This window comes from Thalia democratica, chromosome 6 (genome assembly GCF_965202585.1).
Source record: "Thalia democratica chromosome 6, ktThaDemo2.hap1.1, whole genome shotgun sequence".
NCBI classification, from domain to species: domain Eukaryota; kingdom Metazoa; phylum Chordata; class Thaliacea; order Salpida; family Salpidae; genus Thalia; species Thalia democratica.
Genome location: NC_139170.1, coordinates 31094559 through 31115144, shown reverse-complemented (window position 1 = coordinate 31115144; position 20586 = coordinate 31094559). Strand labels below are relative to the sequence as shown.

The window sequence follows — 20586 nt, the reverse complement described above, 5'->3', positions numbered from 1 at the left end:
CAGTTCATTTGAGTTTAGTCTTATAAGGCTTGGTTTTTATACAGCCTAATTTAAAATAATTATTTTTTATTTCTTAGTAACAGCTAAATAAAAAAAAAAATCAGTGTTTTCTAAGAGTTTAATTTATTTCTTAAAAACAAAGATAATCAAACATTAAGTTTTGACCCTAGAAATTTTAAGATTTTTGTATACTTTTTAATTGTGTATACTTTTGTTTTGCTTATTTATTTATTCAATTATTTTATAAATTATTAAACTTAAAATCTTTTTTTATTTGTTTGTTATCAAGCAATTTTTTGAGTATATTTTGCTTAAAGTTTTTTTTAGGAAATATGTAACTTATTTAATTATCGTTTAGTTTTAATTTATTTCTTTTTACCGTCCTTTTTTTCGAGGTTTAAAACTTTAAATTTTTTAAATAAATTATTATTAGCTCGTAAGTCGTAATACATTGTAAAACCAAGTTATGTACGACTCAACAACCAAAAGGCGTTTCGTAAACCAGGACTAAACTCATTTAGCACTTTTATTTTAGCGTTCCATAAACAACATTTATATTACTTTAGATTTACAATTATTTCTATATTTGTTTGTTTACTAGACTCACATTTTCTTTGTGCTTTACTTATAAATTTTTCTGTCTTATCTCGAAGAGCAATTTTGTCATTAAAAGTTAGTTCAATTTTATTATAAAAAAATGTTTTTGTAATTATAGTAATTATACTAGCACGTAATTTAGTGTTATTATTACTTTTTAGTAAAATGCTATGTTTGAGTCCGTAGTCCGTACTTAGGTGCATTATTTTCCGTTACAGTTAGTATTTTTTTTAAAGTCCTTATAAGGTGTGCCCAAGGTGAGCTTAATACCTTATAATAACTGCTCATTAAAAAAAAAAACGAAAGCTAAATACGCAAGTTTCTAGAAATGGAGAAATAGCCCTATTTATACATATTAACTCAATTATCGTTACTAATTTTAGTTTTACTAGTATGTGTTGTATAGCTTTGTACAACTACGTCATAATTAGTTTAAGTTGTTAAATCGTTCGTTAACACTGTTTTACAATTCATTTAATTTTTGAAAATTAATCAAGTATGTTTAAAAAGCTTTAAGACTTACAAATATTATGAAAATGAAAATATATTCTTGTTAATTTGCAAATGTTACATAAATACAACACTACTCCTTTCAATAACAGAATTATAGCATCAAAATAACTTAAAAGGAAAAGATCAACGGAAAAATATAAAATGTAAGCAACTTTTTCAAAAAAAAAAACATATCCAACTGCTTTATTTAAGCTATTTTCCATATTTTCATGAGTCGCACAGGAAACGGGAAACTATTCAAAACATGCCCCTGAAACTTACCAAGCTTGGTAGCGATCTTTTATGCGCCTACAAGTGAGTATACATTTGCTTTTTTAATTGTGGAAGCTTTTGTTCCTAATAGCAAATACGTTAAGAAAAGTATTTTTAGACCCAATCTACACAACTGGTGCTAGGTGGTTCAAAAGTAATTAAAATTACTTATCAACTTGTTCAATGTATTTATTTATGATAATTTTTTTAATATTTTCAACTAGAGTGAACTAATTTTTAACGTAAAAATCAAAAGAGTAATTTTGAAGTTTATGAAAACTTGTTTTTCATTAGAAATGTAAGTTTAATGTTACAACCAGTTAAAACAAAATACAAAACTAATTTCACCATAATCATATTAAAATCGATTCGGCCAGTTTGTTCATTTGAAACACATGATGCACAACATAGTAACTAAACTTACACCAAAGTTTCTTAATAATTTACATTTGTTATTGAATTTCCCAGTATTTCAACACCGATAAACTGATCAAACTTTAAATATAAAATTTTTAATAAATACCTTGTGTATTTGTTTTGTTATATTATAAGAGAATCATTATTTTCAGTATGTTGCTATCAGTTTGGCCTGATGGCGTAGGGGTCCTTTCCCAATTGTGGCTTTGAAAACTCTCTCAGTTGAATGTTGCAAGATTAAAACCAATGGCCAACACATATATACAAAAAAAATTCAACTTATGGAAATTATACTTATTTTTTATGCTTATTTCATATTAAAAGTTGCCTTACTGCAATTGTTATTGTTCACACACTCAATGCCAGAGTTGTAAAAATATAGTAATTAAAATACAGGATTGACCTTAACTTCTTCAGGTGTTTGGTTCCTAATTTGTGGTCTAGTTATCAAGAAAATTTTGAAAACTTAAAAAATGTATAAGTTGTACACGAGGCTGAAGTTTGATAGAAATTCATATTTACTAAGTTCATACACTTTCTATTTTTTTAAATTATAGACATCCTTTGTTGTATACGCTATTGAAGTCGCCCTAATTATTATAAACCAATGAAACCTTGAAAAATTTGTCTATTATGCGTAGAACTACAGATCCTGAAAGTCTCAACGATTAACTTTGAAAACTAAAGTAGTTATAGCGTATCGAAATTATGTATTAGAAAAATCAAAAAAAATAACCAAGTTTTCGAAAAGTTCAACTACACCGATTATTGTAGACGCTATTGAAGTCGCCCTAATTATTATAAACCAATGAAACCTTGAAAAATTTGTCTATTTTGCGTAGAACTACAGATCCTGAAAGTCTCAACGATTAACTTTGAAAACTAAAGTAGTTATAGCGTATCGAAATTATGTATTAAAAAAATCAAAAAAAATAACCAAGTTTTCGAAAAGTTCAACTACACCGATTATTGTAGACGCTATTGAAGTCGCCCTAATTATTATAAACCAATGAAACCTTAAAAAATTTGTCTATTATGCGTAGAACTACAGATCCTGAAAGTCTCAACGATTAACTTTGAAAACTAAAGTAGTTATAGCGTATCGAAATTATGTATTAAAAAAATCAAAAAAAATAACCAAGTTTTCGAAAAGTTCAACTACACCGATTATTGTAGACGCTATTGAAGTCGCCCTAATTATTATAAACCAATGAAACCTTGAAAAATTTGTCTATTATGCGTAGAACTACAGATCCTGAAAGTCTCAACGATTAACTTTGAAAACTAAAGTAGTTTTAGCGTATCGAAATTATGTATTAAAAAAATCAAAAAAAATAACCAAGTTTTCGAAAAGTTCAACTACACCGATTATTGTAGACGCTATTGAAGTCGCCCTAATTATTATAAACCAATGAAACCTTGAAAAATTTGTCTATTATGCGTAGAACTACAGATCCTGAAAGTCTCAACGATTAACTTTGAAAACTAAAGTAGTTATAGCGTATCGAAATTATGTATTAAAAAAATCAAAAAAATAACCAAGTTTTCGAAAAGTTCAACTACACCGATTATTGTAGACGCTATTGAAGTCGCCCTAATTATTATAAACCAATGAAACCTTAAAAAATTTGTCTATTTTGCGTAGAACTACAGATCCTGAAAGTCTCAACGATTAACTTTGAAAACTAAAGTAGTTATAGCGTATCGAAATTATGTATTAAAAAAATCAAAAAAAATAACCAAGTTTTCGAAAAGTTCAACTACACCGATTATTGTAGACGCTATTGAAGTCGCCCTAATTATTATAAACCAATGAAACCTTGAAAAATTTGTCTATTTTGCGTAGAACTACAGATCCTGAAAGTCTCAACGATTAACTTTGAAAACTAAAGTAGTTATAGCGTATCGAAATTATGTATTAAAAAAATCAAAAAAAATAACCAAGTTTTCGAAAAGTTCAACTACACCGATTATAGTAGACGCTATTGAAGTCGCCCTAATTATTTTAAACCAATGAAACCTTGAAAAATTTGTCTATTATGCGTAGAACTACAGATCCTGAAAGTCTCAACGATTAACTTTGAAAACTAAAGTAGTTATAGCGTATCGAAATTATGTATTAAAAAAATCAAAAAAATAACCAAGTTTTCGAAAAGTTCAACTACACCGATTATTGTAGATGCTATTGAAGTCGCCCTAATTATCATAAACCAATGAAACCTTGAAAAATTTGTCTATTATGCGTAGAACTACAGATCCTGAAAGTCTCAACGATTAACTTTGAAAACTAAAGTAGTTATAGCGTATCGAAATTATGTATTAAAAAAATCAAAAAAATAACCAAGTTTTCGAAAAGTTCAACTACACCGATTATTGTAGACGCTATTGAAGTCGCCCTAATTATCATAAACCAATGAAACCTTAGAAAAATTTGTCTATTATGCGTAGAACTACAGATCCTGAAAGTCTCAACGATTAACTTTGAAAACTAAAGTAGTTATAGCGTATCGAAATTATGTATTAAAAAAATCAAAAAAATAACCAAGTTTTCGAAAAGTTCAACTACACCGATTATTGTAGACGCTATTGAAGTCGCCCTAATTATATTAAACCAATAAAACCATAAAATACTTATAATGTTATATAAATAACTTTGCAACTAAATATTAGTTTATTAGTTACATACAATAAATAGTCAACAATAATTTTGAAAAATAAGTTACTTAAGAACATTTTTTGTTAAATTAATTTTTTTTAAACATGTAAGTTTGCTACAATTTACAAAGAAACATACATATTAAACGAATATAAAGAAAAGAATTCTTAAGTTTATATAAATTTAAGTTTCTTCAACTGTTAAAAGCTTGGAGAATTGCTTGGAACGGAGTAATTGCATAAATCACTATAAAAATTATTGTTTTTTAAAGTAATAAAATCTTTTCTTGAACGTTGTAGGCAACATTCGTGGAACCAACGGCTGCAATTGTCACATTGAATCTTTAAATAATTAACAAATTGTTATTTTGTAATTTAGATTCATACAGATGTAGAAAATTTTATTGTTTGTTTTAAACAAAGATATCTTTACTTACCCATTGCACTCGGCCAAGATAATTACTAAGTTGACGTAAACTGGCATAACGGCGTTTACAAATATTACAGGAATTGACGTCAATAACTGAAATTAAATAAATTTTTAGCAACTTAGCTTATCTTAAATCAATATGATGTGTGTATTCAATTTTATAACTTACATCCTTCACGGAGAAGTCGCACACCTATGTTTGTACGCTTTTGAACAATACTATCACTTTCTGTTGTTAATTTAATTTCATCTGGTAAAGTCGGGTAACTGTGAATGATTTGTTCTCCAGCCTACATGTTTAAACTCTTATTTACAAAAATGTTTTTATTTTTAAGTATGCATAACTTCGGCTAAGCAAATTAAAAACTCAATTAAAATATTTATTTTAACCTCAATAACATGTACCCCACAGTTTACACCGTCAAGTTGTGGATTATGATTAACGCCTATTACGTTAAACTTCTTAAATTTTTTGGTTGACATTCTTAATCTAGAACTCTATAGTCTGTTTATTGAAATTAAATAATTGCTCATAAGTTAAAATCAAAATTAAATGCTGCAAAGATATACTTACATAATGTTTTTAAAAAAAGTTTCTCCTTCAAGCTTCTCTGCAGCTGCGCTTTTATAGGAGTCGAAGATATAAATGTTCTTTTGTATTATAAACTGTTAATAAACACACTGAAATTATTAAATTCTTTTTGACTATAAAATTCATTCATTGACTTTTAATGAACATAACTATTCAAAAATTATACATATATATATATATTAAACAAAGATGTTCTGTTTTCTATATCGTTGAGAATACTCTAAAAAAAAAAACTACTGAGCTTATTTTCTATAAATATAAACTGAAAATTAATGAAACCTAGAGACAGTTTAAAAATTTGAAAACTTTCAAGATCAATTTATTCAATATTACTTCAATATTTAATATTAAAATGTACTACTGTATACCTCAATATATAAAATAATATAACCTTTAATGCAAACAACAATAAAAACTGACCAAATACTTTTCTAAACTATATTGACATGAATAATCAATGGTTATAAAGTTTAAAAATAACAAAAAACTAAATCTCACAATTCCAATCCAGTGAATGCCATTAATAATTGCGAAACTAATGACATCGTTCTTTGAAATCTATTTTTTTTTAAGTTTAAAATCTTGTATGTGTTGTGTTAAATGAATTCAAGTAGTAAAAACTTACAGTTTTAAAAAAACATTTTTCAACATTGTTTCCCATGAGTAGGTCGGTAGTCTTTGAGTGGCTGACAAACTTCAATTTCCTTTGCCTTCTCGTGTTTAATAATAATAAGAAATATGCGTGAATTATGATTTTTTTAATACATAATTTCGATACGCTATAACTACTTTAGTTTTCAAAGTTAATCGTTGAGACTTTCAGGATCTGTAGTTCTACGCATAATAGACAAATTTTTCAAGGTTTCATTGGTTTATAATAATTAGGGCGACTTCAATAGCGTCTACTATAATCGGTGTAGTTGAACTTTTCGAAAACTTGGTTATTTTTTTTGATTTTTTTAATACATAATTTCGATACGCTATAACTACTTTAGTTTTCAAAGTTAATCGTTGAGACTTTCAGGATCTGTAGTTCTACGCAAAATAGACAAATTTTTCAAGGTTTCATTGGTTTATAATAATTAGGGCGACTTTAATAGCGTCTACAATAATCGGTGTAGTTGAACTTTTCGAAAACTTGGTTATTTTTTTTGATTTTTTTTAATACATAATTTCGATACGCTATAACTACTTTAGTTTTCAAAGTTAATCGTTGAGACTTTCAGGATCTGTAGTTCTACGCAAAATAGACAAATTTTTCAAGGTTTCATTGGTTTATAATAATTAGGGCGACTTCAATAGCGTCTACAATAATCGGTGTAGTTGAACTTTTCGAAAACTTGGTTATTTTTTTGATTTTTTTAATACATAATTTCGATACGCTATAACTACTTTAGTTTTCAAAGTTAATCGTTGAGACTTTCAGGATCTGTAGTTCTACGCATAATAGACAAATTTTTCAAGGTTTCATTGGTTTATAATAATTAGGGCGAGTTCAATAGCGTATACAACAAAGGATGTCTATAATTTAAAAAAATTAGAAAGTGTATGAATTTAGTAAATATGAATTTCTATCAAACTTCAGCCTCGTAAGTTGAACTGAGTATAATTAGAACGTTTTGAAATTTGTTATTTGTATACATTTGGATGTTGCTTAATTATATTTATCTAAGTATATGTATTGTAAGTAGTTTGTTTATTTATACTTATATGTGTTTAGCTAGTTTTGTTTTAATGATAAGAAAAACTAACATATGGGCATTTATTAGTATTTTTTTGTGAATATTTACTGTTTTTATATATTTATTACTTAAAACTAAAAGAATTCAATTTAAATTTATTTTATTTTCTCACTGAATTAGATTATATTTAATTCAAGTCTATAAAATTGAGAAGCTTCAATGTTGTTAAACTATTTTAAACTTTTAATTAACCAACAAAAACAATACAGATTTTAAAAAAAAAACAACATATTTTAAATTACGTAAGTTTTTGTCTAAAGTTTTTTATTTATAAAAATATGGTTTTAGAACTATTAGATTGTTTATGGTAATTTCTTAACAAATACTACTTAATATTGAACAGACTTAATTTAAAAAAAAATCAATTTCTAATAAAATCATAACTAATTATTTTGAAGTTTAACCATAACAAGTTAAAAATCCTACCATATTTTGTTTTTCAAATATAATGTTGCACATATTAAGTGTTTAAAAACTTACAAGAGTAATGAAGAAAGACAAATGCTGCTAACTATGATCAATTGATTGGTGTGGAGAAGGAAACTCCTCAGTTCAGTAATGGTAAGGTTTAGGGGTAACATTAATAGCAAATAATTAAAAACTAAATGATAAATAAAACTAAGAAAAAACTAAAGCAAACAAAAACAAAAGTGGATGGGAAATGATTGTGGGTAGGAATTGTAAGTATACCGCGCAGAAAGAACTGGTCATTTATCCTCACGGCATACATTTTGTAAACAACTATTGATCAGTTCTAAGTATTGATTGTTTTAAGAAGGTGTTTCTTAAGATTTAAACATATATGCCACACCCTGAGGCTTACTCAGTTTAGTCAATAACATTAGAAAAACTCTGGTAAACTTTGGCTAGTTAGATTTTTTAGCTAACAAAAAATAAGCTGTTAGAAGTTTTTTTTTACTCAGAATAATTTTAATGCTTTTACAAAGATTCAACTAGTTTTTTCAATTTTACTTAAAGTCTTTTTTTTAGCTAATCAAGCTAAGTCAAGCAAGAATTGAAATTTAAAAATACTTTAGTTTATCAGTTGAGTTAAAATTAATTTCTATTGTAAAATAAGTTATACTTAAAAAGTTTTATTTCGAACAAAGCAAATTCAAAGTAGAAAACAGTTTGTATACAAAACACACTTAGTTCAGTGCATTTCTACAAAAATTTTATATAAAGTCTAAATGTAAATACAATTTTAAACAGCCTAAGTTTTTTCTCTGTAATCTAGTTTGTTATTCAAATTTTAAACTTAAATTGTTTTTATGTTAAATTAATTTATAATTTTTGCCATTTTTACAAAGAAATTAAGTTTTGTTTTCAATAATTATGATAAGTAACAGAAGTGAACAAAATCAAAAGATTAAAGCTTTACCATGGGTCATATTCTTATCACAAGTGAGTTGTTTGTTTGTTACAAAAGTTTTATTTTCTAAATGCCAAAAAATACTTTTAATTTTTTTTTTTAATTTGTACTTTTTAGAACAACTCAGATTTAAAAACAACTTCAGACTGATTGAATAACTCTATTAAAATGATGAATTGTTTAATAAAAAATATGCTTAGATTTTTTAAATTTTAAAGATTTTAGTTTTATAAACATATCAGCTACAGCTTGTAATGATTCACATGGTTATTTAACACTATATTGTTCTAAATTAGATTTTCACTCTTTTTTGTTAATATAAATATAGCAGAAAAAAATTTAAGTTAAAAAATCTATATTTCAAGTTTCTTTAGAGTAGTTTTTTTATTATGAGTTTCCTCAAGTTTATTCTAATATATAGTTTTTTTTCTTTGAAAATTCTGTTTAAATTTATATTCTGTATAAATCAACAACAAACTACAAAAACTATCTAAAATAGTCATTTAGAGTAGTTGCTGAAAGTTTTAAAAGTTTTAAAACCATTTTTTACAAACAATTATGAAGCATTTATAAAACATCAATTGTTGTGAATGCTTAAGGTAATAAGGGCAGTGTAAATCACTTTTTTCAAATTTAATTTTTATTTAATATTATTTGACTTTGTTTATAACGACAGTAAGCTATCATAATTTTTTACAGTTTTTTAAACCTAAATTACTTTTTAAGATATAATTAATCAAATTTAGAGAGTTCAATAGGCTTGTAATGGAAGGTGGAAACTAAAAAGCCAAGTTAGATTATTTCACTAAATATTTATCTTCTCCATCAATTTTTGAGCAATTGTTTTAAAACTTTCTTTGTTCAATATTTAAAAAGTTCTAAATTACTTGTTGAAAACTATTTTTTTCTTATTGTTTTATCAAAAATACACAAAACAAAGTTCAGTTTTTAAAATATAAAAAATACAGCTTTCTAAAAATTATTTTATCGTCAAATAGAGCATTTCTCAAAAACTTGAAGTAATTTACTTCAAAAATAACGGAGAAGCTAGATTTTTCCTAGAATTTTTATAACTAGATTGGCCATGAAAATTTTTTCAATTTCACCTATTTATATTGAAAAAAATAATACTGTTTTTATATCTCAACAACTGATTATTTCATTTCTATAAGTGTTTTTTAATAGTATATACTTTAAGCTTTTAAACATGTGCATATGCTATTTTTTATTTAAAAAAGGTTGACCGCACTATGAACTTGGTAGAAAAAAAAAAAAAAGGCAAACAGAGCATGTTTAAAATTCTACTTGTTTAAGATTATAAGATTTACTATAAGTCTGTGATATAAAATATCTTGTGTTTTTAATAAACATTCTTGAATAGAGTTTTTTTTTGTAATATAAAATGAATAACATTTTTAATTTTTTTTAAAAAGCCATGTAAAGTATGTGTGTTAGAAATTATAATGTTTTTCATATTCTTATTTAAAATTTAGATATTAAGTTTGTGCATGATCGGAGTACTAGGAGTCTGGTTGAGCAATTCTTTGGGTGGTTTTGCTTGGGATGGAACTTCTAAGGAGTTTAACTTGCATCCACTGTTAATGGTATGTGGATTGGTCTTCTTGTATGGTGAATGTAAGTTATTCATATTTTATGTTAGCTTTATACACTTCAATTATCTATATAAAAAGTTATTTTACTTATACACTGGAAGCATGTTATATTCATACCTACTTTTTATTTATAAATATGGTCTAAGTGTAGATCTGAAAAAGCACACAGATACAAATGAATTAAGTTTTATATAGGTTTGTACACTTAAGTTATGTTTATAACAAAAACTTGGGCTGCACAACTATTAATATTCTGACAATCCAGATTCTATAAAGTTTAGTTACTGCTTAACACATCTTATAATCAACAATATTTTCAAACTTTTTTTACACTATTGTAACCTTATTAATTACTTACAAAAACATTTTTTGTTTTTACAAAACTAAAAAATTTTTTTTGAGATATGACCAAAGTAATTTTTGTAATATAGCAATTTTTAGAAATTTTAAAAATTCGTTTTCAACAACTGAAAAAGAAAATTACTATCCTTATCTTCTTAACTAGACCTACATAAGCATTTTTTGCTTTTTTTTAGAAATATAATACTTTTTCAGATATGGCCCTTAAACTTTTTTATAAGATTCTGAATTGTCTGAACTTGAATTGCATGTAACCAAAGAATATCATTTTTAATTACTCAAAAGGAAACTTTTATATCCTAAGATAAACTTTTACTTGGTTTTAAGCTCTGAGAAAGCTTTTAGATACAAATGCTTAATTTTATCTTAAGTGGCTTTAATTTTAGAAAACTAAGTAGAAAATAATATTTTGTAACCATACATTGTACCTTTTATTTTTTAAGGACATTTTAAATCTTAAAATTTGTAGTTTTATAAATTTGTTGGTTATTAATAGGTTAGTTTAGTTTTTAAGATTTTTTTATTATTTACTCAGGCTGGTTGGTATATTTTTAATACATCTTTGGCTAGTTTTTTGTCTTAAAACTTTTTTTTGATGAAAACTGTTTTTTTTTATAATTTAGTGCTTTGTTGTTATTTTATTACTTTTAAATATCTAAGCTTTATCAACAGTATTTTTTTAGTTTTTTGCTTGTATTATTATTTTTAAATTTATTATAAACTCAGGCTATCTTGAACGGAGTTTGTAGTTCAGGTTAGTTTTTGGTCAATCAGGCTGCCTTTTTTGCCTCAAATAGTAGCAACTCTGTTTTTCACAAAATTCTTTTTCACAACTGTTTCTGTAGTCTTAAATTTTCTTTTCTTAATTAAAAGATAGAAAAAATAAAGTTTATTTACATTAGTTTTACTTTTGTTTTGAAAATATATGAGTTAGCATAATTCTTTGAAGAAGCTAAAACATTTTTTAGAAGCTTGTTTAAATAACTTTAAAATTGTCATTCATAAAAAGTTGTTTTGGTTCTATAATAAAAAAATGATTGTTTGAAACCATACACCCTAATTAATTTGTACTCTAACAAAAAACAAATAAATAGTTTCTCATAAAGTATATTACAGTCAAAAAAGTATTTTGAATGAAGAACTCTGGTTGAAAAATAATTGATAACCCTATTTATATTTCATTTAAAAAACTGTTCTGTAACTATTGAAAAATTAATAACATGTACATTTTATTACAGCTGCTATCATTTACCGTGCTCTAAGAAGTGCTGAAAAAATAGTAGTAAAAAGAATACATGCAGGATTGTTTTCACTCGCATTTGTACTAACTATAATTGGTGAGTCAGAGTTTTTAACTGTTTGTGTATGGGTAAAATTACACAAATTACTTTTACATGAAAATAAGGAATCACTGGCAATATATTTTACCTTTAAAACTTTTTTTTTTTCTTAGCTAAACCAGATTTTTTGAAATTTAAAAATCATTCTATCTTAGTTAATTTAAAACTAAATAAAGTTTATAGACTCTTTAAAAACCTACACACTTAACGGTGTTAAAATAATTTCTTTAACCTTGTTATGGAGTTGAATATATGTAATTAAAGTATGTTCTCCTAAAAAGCTGTTAAAAATTGTATACTTGTTATAAAAGGTTACAGAAATCTTATAATAAGATGGCTTATTCTTTTACTGTTAAGGGCATAGGGGGTCCACCTTGATTTTTACAAGTTGATCTTATTTTATGGAGTTTTATGTGACCTATCAGACATTTTTAACCGCTTGAAAAATTCAAAGTAGTTTTTGAGATATGAGCGATCAAAGTTGGTGATCGCAATAGGTTCCTAATGGAAGGTGCAAACTAAAAACGCGAAAAAAGACTATTTCACTAAAAATGTATCTCCTCCTTCGTTTGTAAGCAATCTTATTCAAATTTTCACAGAAAGTGTGTTATTAAATTTTGAAAAGATTTAATGCAGGATTTTTTTCAATTTTGAAAAATAAAACTTTTATTAAAAAAAGGCTCCCTTTTTTTTATTTTTTTTATCTAAAACCTTTATTTTTTAATATTTTGAAAATTCCAACATTCAAAGTCTTTTAAACTTTAAAAGGAATGTTTCCTAAAAGTTTGAAGTCATTAGCTCAAAATATGAAGGAGAAGATAGATTTTAGTGAATTTTTAAATTTCCAAGAAAATTGACCCCAAAAAATCTGTGGTCAATACGTTTGTATTTGAAAATTTTTGTAAAAATTACAATATTTCAAAAGTTAAATAAGATTTTCTAATTCTATAAAAACTGGCTTGTAGTTTGTACTTCAAGTTTATATAAGATCCAATGTTATTTTTAGTAAAAAAAAAATGTTGAACCCTTTATGCTCTTAAATGTAAGTGTCACGTGATAAAAGTTTTTTAAATATTTATTTCTAAAGTCTATATTTTGTTTTATAATTTAACTTTATTTTATGTGTGACAACTTTAAATTCTTGGAATTATGATATCCAAGTTGCAATTATTAGCTTAAACTTTTATTGCTTTAATTATTGAATGGTACATAATATTCAACATAATAAAATATTATGTTCTTGAGGTTAATTTAACACAAACTTCTTTAAAGAACATAATTTTTGTTTGCCTGTTTTTAACAAAATTTATGTTCATTTCAAATGTGTTAAGATTGTAATCTTTTATTAGTCTGCTTGTTGTTTTACTTATTTGTAGTTTTTTTTTTAATGAATTATATTTCAAAACAATATACTTGGCCTATTGGCTGAAAATTGTTATGCTTTTATTGCAAATAATTTATTTCATTGTTTAACCGACTATATTACACCACATATCACGTGGTAAAATTACATGTAAAGTTTATAAATAACAGGAAGCTTATGTAGAAGTATTTTAAGATATAGTTCTATAAAATAAACTGTAATTAATTTACAAACAAATTATTAAATTTGTTTAGCTTTTTTAAGAACTCTTAAAAATGCCTTTTAGTCACCAAAACGGTTTAGTCAAAAAAATAAAAATGTACTACTTTTTCTTTTTATGATGAAAAATATTTTAAATTTTCCAATATAGTTGTACGGTTTCTATAATTTTTAGTAGTTTTAGCAACATTACGTGTGTTCTCAAACATTGTAAATGTTGAAATACACACAATCAACCCTAATACAAAACAAAAATAGTGTACATTTTACTTTAAATTGTTTTTTGATTAAATTTTATATTGATTGCAGTACTAATTTTTTTTTTTGAATTTTTTACCATGTTTATACTTCGCTCAGGTCTTGTGGCAGTTTTTGATTTTCACAACGCGAACAACATACGAAACATGTACAGTCTGCATAGTTGGTGCGGTATTATCACTGTCATCTTGTTCGCCCTTCAGGTTAGACTTGTTTATTATCTTCACGTTTATTAATCTAGAAATTTTTCCTTTAACTGTTTCCGTTATTATGAGTTTCTTTTATCAACAGCTATAAGTTGCTTTTCAATGGTTATTGTGAGCAAAAAATCATACAAAATAGTAAGTTTTTAGTGAACTAACATTTTTCTAACATTATTTTGATCTGAACAATCTAGTAGAATGCTTCTGTTGTTTATCTTTTAAGGTAGAATTTTATGTCCCAAAACTGCATTTTTTAATTTGTCCTAAGTTTAATATTTTTGTTAGTGATGTAAATAATACACTTATTTCTATAAATAATGGTTTTATTTAATTTTATTAAGTTTTTTAAACTTTAAACTTTTGAGCTAGATTTTGAAGTTTAAATTTTTTTCTACTCAAAAAACGAATTAAATATCCATCTAAAAGTTAATTAAAACGCATATTAAAAAATATAAAATAATTAAGTTACCAAAATAGAAAGTTACTACTCACTAAATTTGCAGTTAATAACATAATGGATTTAATTAAATATTTTCAACTAGTGTTACTTAATTTTGATAAGGAACTAAGTTCAATTTTAATAGTTAGCTCAAGCATTTATAAATTCAAAATTATAATGCTACAAAACGGTAAATTGAAACTTAAAAAGGACTTTAAACGAAAAGTATAAACTCAAAAGTTCCGACCTAATAAATCTAATTAAGTTTTTTTTATAAAGTTTTAGGGTAGTTTGGACTTTAATTTTAAAATTAACAATATTGTTTATAAACTTAAGATTTTTAACAATACATTATTAACTATTTTTGTGTTTTCTTTTACGTATAATAAATAGTAAACAATTAATTTAAAGCATCAAGGACGTTCGATAAGTAGTTAATTAGTTGTTTTATAAGATTAGTGGTGTGCAGGAAAAGTTTTAATTTGCTTAGAGGGATGGTAATTTTTGATCGATAACAAATTTAAAGTAGTTTTATATATAAAAGTTATTACTCTTTTAATTTGTTTGTATACTCTTCAAACTTGCCTGTTTTCAAACCGCTCATTTTAAATATACCGTATTTTATTTATTTTTCAATTTAAAGTTCAAGGCTTATAGCTTTTAAAAGTTGCTTTTCACTGTCGTTTAAAGGACAGTAGGACTGCAAACTTTTATAACCAGCTGTAACTAGAAATTTTAGAAGTTTAATATTAACTTTCAACTCTATGTTACTAAAAACCGGGAAAATAAATTTACAGATTTTAGCTAAATTATACAAGTTTATAATGCCACCTATTTCTTTTTGTTGATGCATAAAATGCTTTTCTGTTCTTAGTTTTACAAAAGACAAAAACTAATGATAGTTTTTTTTAAACTTTATAGTTTCCAGCTAAAACTCATATTCTAAAGTTGCTAAAAAAACATAGTCCTTCACTATTTTGCAACTAAACAGTTGTAATTGTTTTGTTTATCATAAACAGCTATACTGTCACGAAAAATTATAGTTTCATTGCATTATACATTTTTTGTAACACAAAAAGTAATTATTTAAAAAACATTTTTTGTAACACATAAAGTGATTAATTAAAAAGCGTGTTTTAAGTTATTTTTTCAAACGATTCAAAATTAGAAATTTATCATGTTTAAGATTGTACAATAAAACTACTTTAGAAAATTAAAATTTTTAATACATGTTAAAATGTTTACACTGTTTTGCATAAAGATTAATAGAAATTAAACTGTGTTTTATAATTATCATGTAAGTTTGTTTAATTGTTTTGTCTTTTTTTATATTTAGTATTACCTCAGTCATTTTGAATTAAAATACGTTTATAACTTTTAAAGTATATTTTTTATCAAGATAAAATAATTCTTTATAATAGATTTCTTTTTGATATTTAAAAATAAGCTTTAAGACAATAGCTTGCTTAAAATATTTCTAACTTGTTAGTTTGGTTTTATTTTTAGTTAAAAACTGCTGAATTGTTACTATGTGTTTAACTTGTGCAGTACAAAGGTTAAAGGATAATGCTTAATATACGCAAAGTGCAACGTAATTGTAAAATAAAAAAATATCAAGAAAATTGCATATTAGTGTGGTAGAATGAATTTTTGACAAGAAAAGCTAAAAATTTTACTAGTATCACATCTCTTGGTCAACTCTATATAATATTGAAAAATAAGTTGAGATTAATGTTTATTGTTTATAAAAAAGTTTAACATTTTTTTATTTTAGTTTGCTTTAACACTAAAGAACAAAAAACTTAAGAAATGTTCAACCTAAATTTATCAGAATGTTATAAACTTCTTGAGAAAAATAAATTGAGTCGATGCTTTAATTTCTAATAAATTTCAATTGAAAATCTAACGTTTGAAACTTTGATCGATATTTAAAATCTTAAGTTTTGCTAAAAATACGTCTTAATATTGTGAGTTTGTTTAGAGACTAATATTATTTTTCTTATAAAAAGACCACTCTCTCATCTAACCTTTAAGTTGACACTTTAAATAAGTTTGCATTTTATTAGTTAGTTTAAAAACCTATATTTAACTATTTTTGTCTTGTATAATCTATTATACATACATTTTTTATCTTATTATCTTTTTTTATTTAATCCTTGTTCCACATAAAACCATTTGAATATTTTAAAACTATCTCCAGCTAAATAGTGAATTAGCTTTTGTATTTTTACTAGTTCATGTTTCACAGAAAAATACTTATTACTTATAATTAAAAACATTATTATAATAGTATTATGAAATATATAAAATGTGTTGTACATAAAAACACAACTTTTCATCATTTCATTTTAATTTCCAGCTCACATGTGGATTATTTGCCTTGCTACGGAGACTAAGATAAAAAAAATCTAGATAATTTTAGATTATTTTTTATGTTTTTACTAGTTCATGTTTCACATAAAACCATTTACAACATTTAAAAGTGAATTAAACTTAATTGAAAATTTAACCACAATTTCCAGCTTGTATGTGGATTCTTCGCCTTCCTCCTACCGACAAGCTTGCGCCAACTTGCCAGCGTGTACATGCCGACCCACCGATTCTTCGGCTCCATCATCCTCATGTTCGCCACCGTCACCTGCCTGACCGGCATCAACGAAAAACTGTTCTTCGTTCTGTTAGTTTGCTTGATTATGTTTTTATGTTTATTTTTTTGTTAAGTATTTTTGTTGCAAGCAATTTCTTCCGCTTTTTCTTTGCTTTGTAAAATAAAATTTCTGCAAATTATTGGTTGTCTTCGAATGCGTATTTTGATTTAATAAGTATTTTGACTTTTTTATAAAGCTTTATTATTTTGGAAATAATTGAAATTGCTGTTACAATTTCTGACAACTGAAGGTGCTTATAGTCATATAACCTGAAGTAATTTAATTTCAATAGTTTCTTAAGAACTTGATGAATTTTGCAAACAAAGTATTTTAAAAATAGGTGTCAGATAAACAAGATATTTAGTTGATGTTATTAGTTTAAAGACTCAAAGTATTCCTAAATTATAACTTAAAATTGTCTTTTTTTTTACATTTGTTGGTATTTTAGCGGCCTAATCTTTTAAGACTAAAAAAACATATAAACAATAAAAGTTCGTTTTACTTTTAATAAAATATCGAGCAAGTAAATGTAAACTAAGTTGATTAAAGCCAGTTAGAGAAACCTTTTTTTTTTTGAAGTTTTACACTTCGTGTAAGCCCGAATTAACTTTTTTTACTGTCAAATTAACATTTCTCATAAATTTTTAAAAGTTTTAACACTAGTTATTTTTTGTAACAGATTCTAAAATTAATGACTTAAAAAGCTATATACACTACACATTCAAAAAAAAACTTAATCATACAAACAGGAAAGGAAAATACCAGCAACTCGACAAAACAGCAGTGTTGGGCAATGTGAGCGGTTTGCTGATAGTTGCGTATGTTACCTGCATACTGTACATACTCTACCACAAGGACTGGCAGAGAAGCAGCAACGCAGACACGAGCGAAACCACCGCTTTGCTGGAAGGCGGGGAAAACAAAGATTGAAATTCGATGAATATTGTGCTGCTGTCTTCTCTATTTTGTAATCGATATTTTTTTACTTTGAACGCTTTTGTTTGCACGATGATATTGTTGATTTTTCTCATTTGCAATGTTTCCACATTTGTTGAATACGTACTTTTATCATTTTAGTTTTTAGAAAATTTGATCTTTTATTTTGCCACATGTAGAGTTGTGAACTTTTGTTTGTTTCGAAATGGTAAGAACTTGAACGCAGCATGAATCAAATCTCAAATCAAACTTTATGCAATTTAAAAGTTTTGTTTATTTTCCAAAGTTGAACTGGTAAGCACAATGTAATATTCAAGAGTTATGTATTCAATTATTTGTAAATTCTATTTTGCAGTATATATTTTATGCACGACGTTCTAAAGACTAGTAAAGCCAATCTAAATGACTTATTTTGTGAGGCCAATTTTTATTTTTATGAGGTGTCTGTAATCTTACTTTAATAAAAACTTCTTTGTAATTTCAAAAAAATAACTTTAATAAGTACTTTGTTAAGCTTAGAAAATATGATATTCATTATGAATTATTAACTGTTTATTTTATTGGAACTACTTAGTTTCATAATAAGAAAATTTTGAAGCATAACATTGTAGTCAAAATATTAAATATGAAAAGCAGCACAGTTAAAGTTAGATAAACATAATCACAGTGTTAAACTGGTAATAAATAAAATAAAACCGAGTTTACCTACGAAGTAGATAAATTTACTGCTGTTGTGAAAACTAAAGTGTTGAATTTTATGCTTTTTTCTTATAAAATTTTTTGATAATAAACATTTCCACTGTTTCAAAAAATCATTTGTGAAACTATTTTAGTTCATAAATAATTTTAAAACAATAGTTGAAACTATTGATCAACCGAATCCTAAATTTCAAAATAAGACTCGGATTCGGCCAAATCCAAAACTTTACATTTGGTAGACCACTTTAAACTTTTTGAAATGTACTCAATTGTTTGTCAAAAGTTAAATGAAATGAACAACTAATTTATTGATTTAGAGTTTTGCACACAGTATAAAAACTATGATAAATTATTATCGTTAGACTCTCAAAAAAATTAGTACATAGTTAAGGCGTTTAATCTCAGCTTTTTCGATAACGGCTCTTACTTATTGATCATATTTTTAGTTTTATATGTTTGCTCGTGAACTATTTTGGTTCAAATAATATGTTGGCTTTTCTTTCACGAGAATATAAAAAGTAGATATACTTGTAGGTAATTTATTTCATTTTAGTAAGGTATTGTTCAGTGAAATCTTATCTGCATAGCTCAGGCCTAACATCCCTATTAAGGTTATCTTAAAAGTTTTTGAAATACATTTTATGGAGATTTTAGTAGGGAGGTCTAGTTTACGAAGACCATGTAATTAATTAAAACATCTTTTGTTTGGTTAAAATGATTTTCAGTCTCTATTTAGATTTTAACGACTATTTATTTAATTGTGTCATGTTGTGATAAGGATTTATATATTTCACTTTTTTTTTTAAATGTTATAGTTCATGTGTCTTTTTTGGAGAGCCTGTTAGCTGGAATAAAAATCTTAGTTATAATAAGGTTGTTTTTTTTGAGATTTTTTGTATAAAAGTAAATTTTTTATACAAAGAAAAAAAATTCAACTTAAATATGTAACATTAAATCAGATGCTTGTATATTTTTAGCTTTATACTTTTATGTTAATATTTTATTGTTTGTTTAAGTTATAATTTCAATTGATAACATATATGTTACAACTTCAAACATTTTAAAATTTTATTGCGAAAACAATGTTCTAAAGAAAAAAATATCTTAATGATAAATATCTTAATTAGTTTTTAATAAATTTTATTTTTTGGATTAAAAACTTGTTATGAAAACAAAGTTTTAAAATAATTGAAGTTATATCATTCTTTTGAATGATAATAATGAATCATATATTAATAATATATCATATATTTGTTTAACCGCGCTTTGGTTGAATAAAAATTTTGAGTTTAAACATCGTGTTTTGCACTGCCGGGAAATGGAGGGTGAGCACACTGGCCAAAACATCTGTAGTTACATTCAGGATATGCTTAGAAATTGGATTTCTACCTTGGATCGTGTTCACGTTTTTTTTTTCGAAACAATGCAATAAATACTAAAAAGGCAATATCACTGTTAAAAACCTCGTCAGTACCCTGTTTTGTCTATACGCTTCAGCTAGTCATAAAGGATTTATTTTTTGAAGACGATCGTATAAAAATGCTATTGGCAAGGGTACGAAAATTAGTTTGCCATTTCAGCCTTTCTTCAAAGCGAGCGAATTGCTAAAAAAAATCCAGGTAGATTTTGACCACGCACAAACAAAACAAAAAGCCTTGCTTCTTGTTCAAGATGTAGATACATGGTGGAACTCAACATATCTTATGCTACAGAGACTGAAAAAGCTAAAATAAAGTGTCTGGTACTATGTGGCTAACTATAAAAACGATCATGATTCGATTATTACAGCTGAAGAAAGTCAACTAGTTAACCACATTTTTCTACTGCTCGAACCATTTTTTTGTAACAAAGGAGTTTAGCAAGGAGTCTTGAGGGCATTTCTCTCAAGCGTCATCCCGCATGCAAGATCACTGACAAAGTTTTTATTAATTTTTATGA

General features: G+C 25.6%; 1 protein-coding gene across 2 annotated transcripts; it reads left to right on the top strand.

Annotated features, from left to right (window-relative positions):
- Positions 1–8486: 8486 nt before the first annotated feature.
- On the top strand, positions 8487–18643 carry LOC145837886 (lysosomal membrane ascorbate-dependent ferrireductase CYB561A3-like). 2 transcript variants are annotated; one of them, XM_082945369.1, is made up of 6 exons: positions 8487–8602; positions 10064–10205; positions 11782–11880; positions 13823–13926; positions 16888–17042; positions 17763–18643. In XM_082945369.1, exons 1-6 carry the CDS (start codon positions 8534–8536, stop codon positions 17941–17943), a joined length of 750 nt encoding a protein of 249 aa, XP_082801495.1. In that variant the 5' UTR covers positions 8487–8533; the 3' UTR covers positions 17944–18643. The 2 variants fall into 2 exon arrangements, with proteins under 2 accessions (XP_082801495.1, XP_082801497.1); XM_082945371.1 differs by lacking the exon at positions 8487–8602 and adding an exon at positions 9037–9361.
- The last annotated feature ends 1943 nt before the right edge of the window (positions 18644–20586 follow it).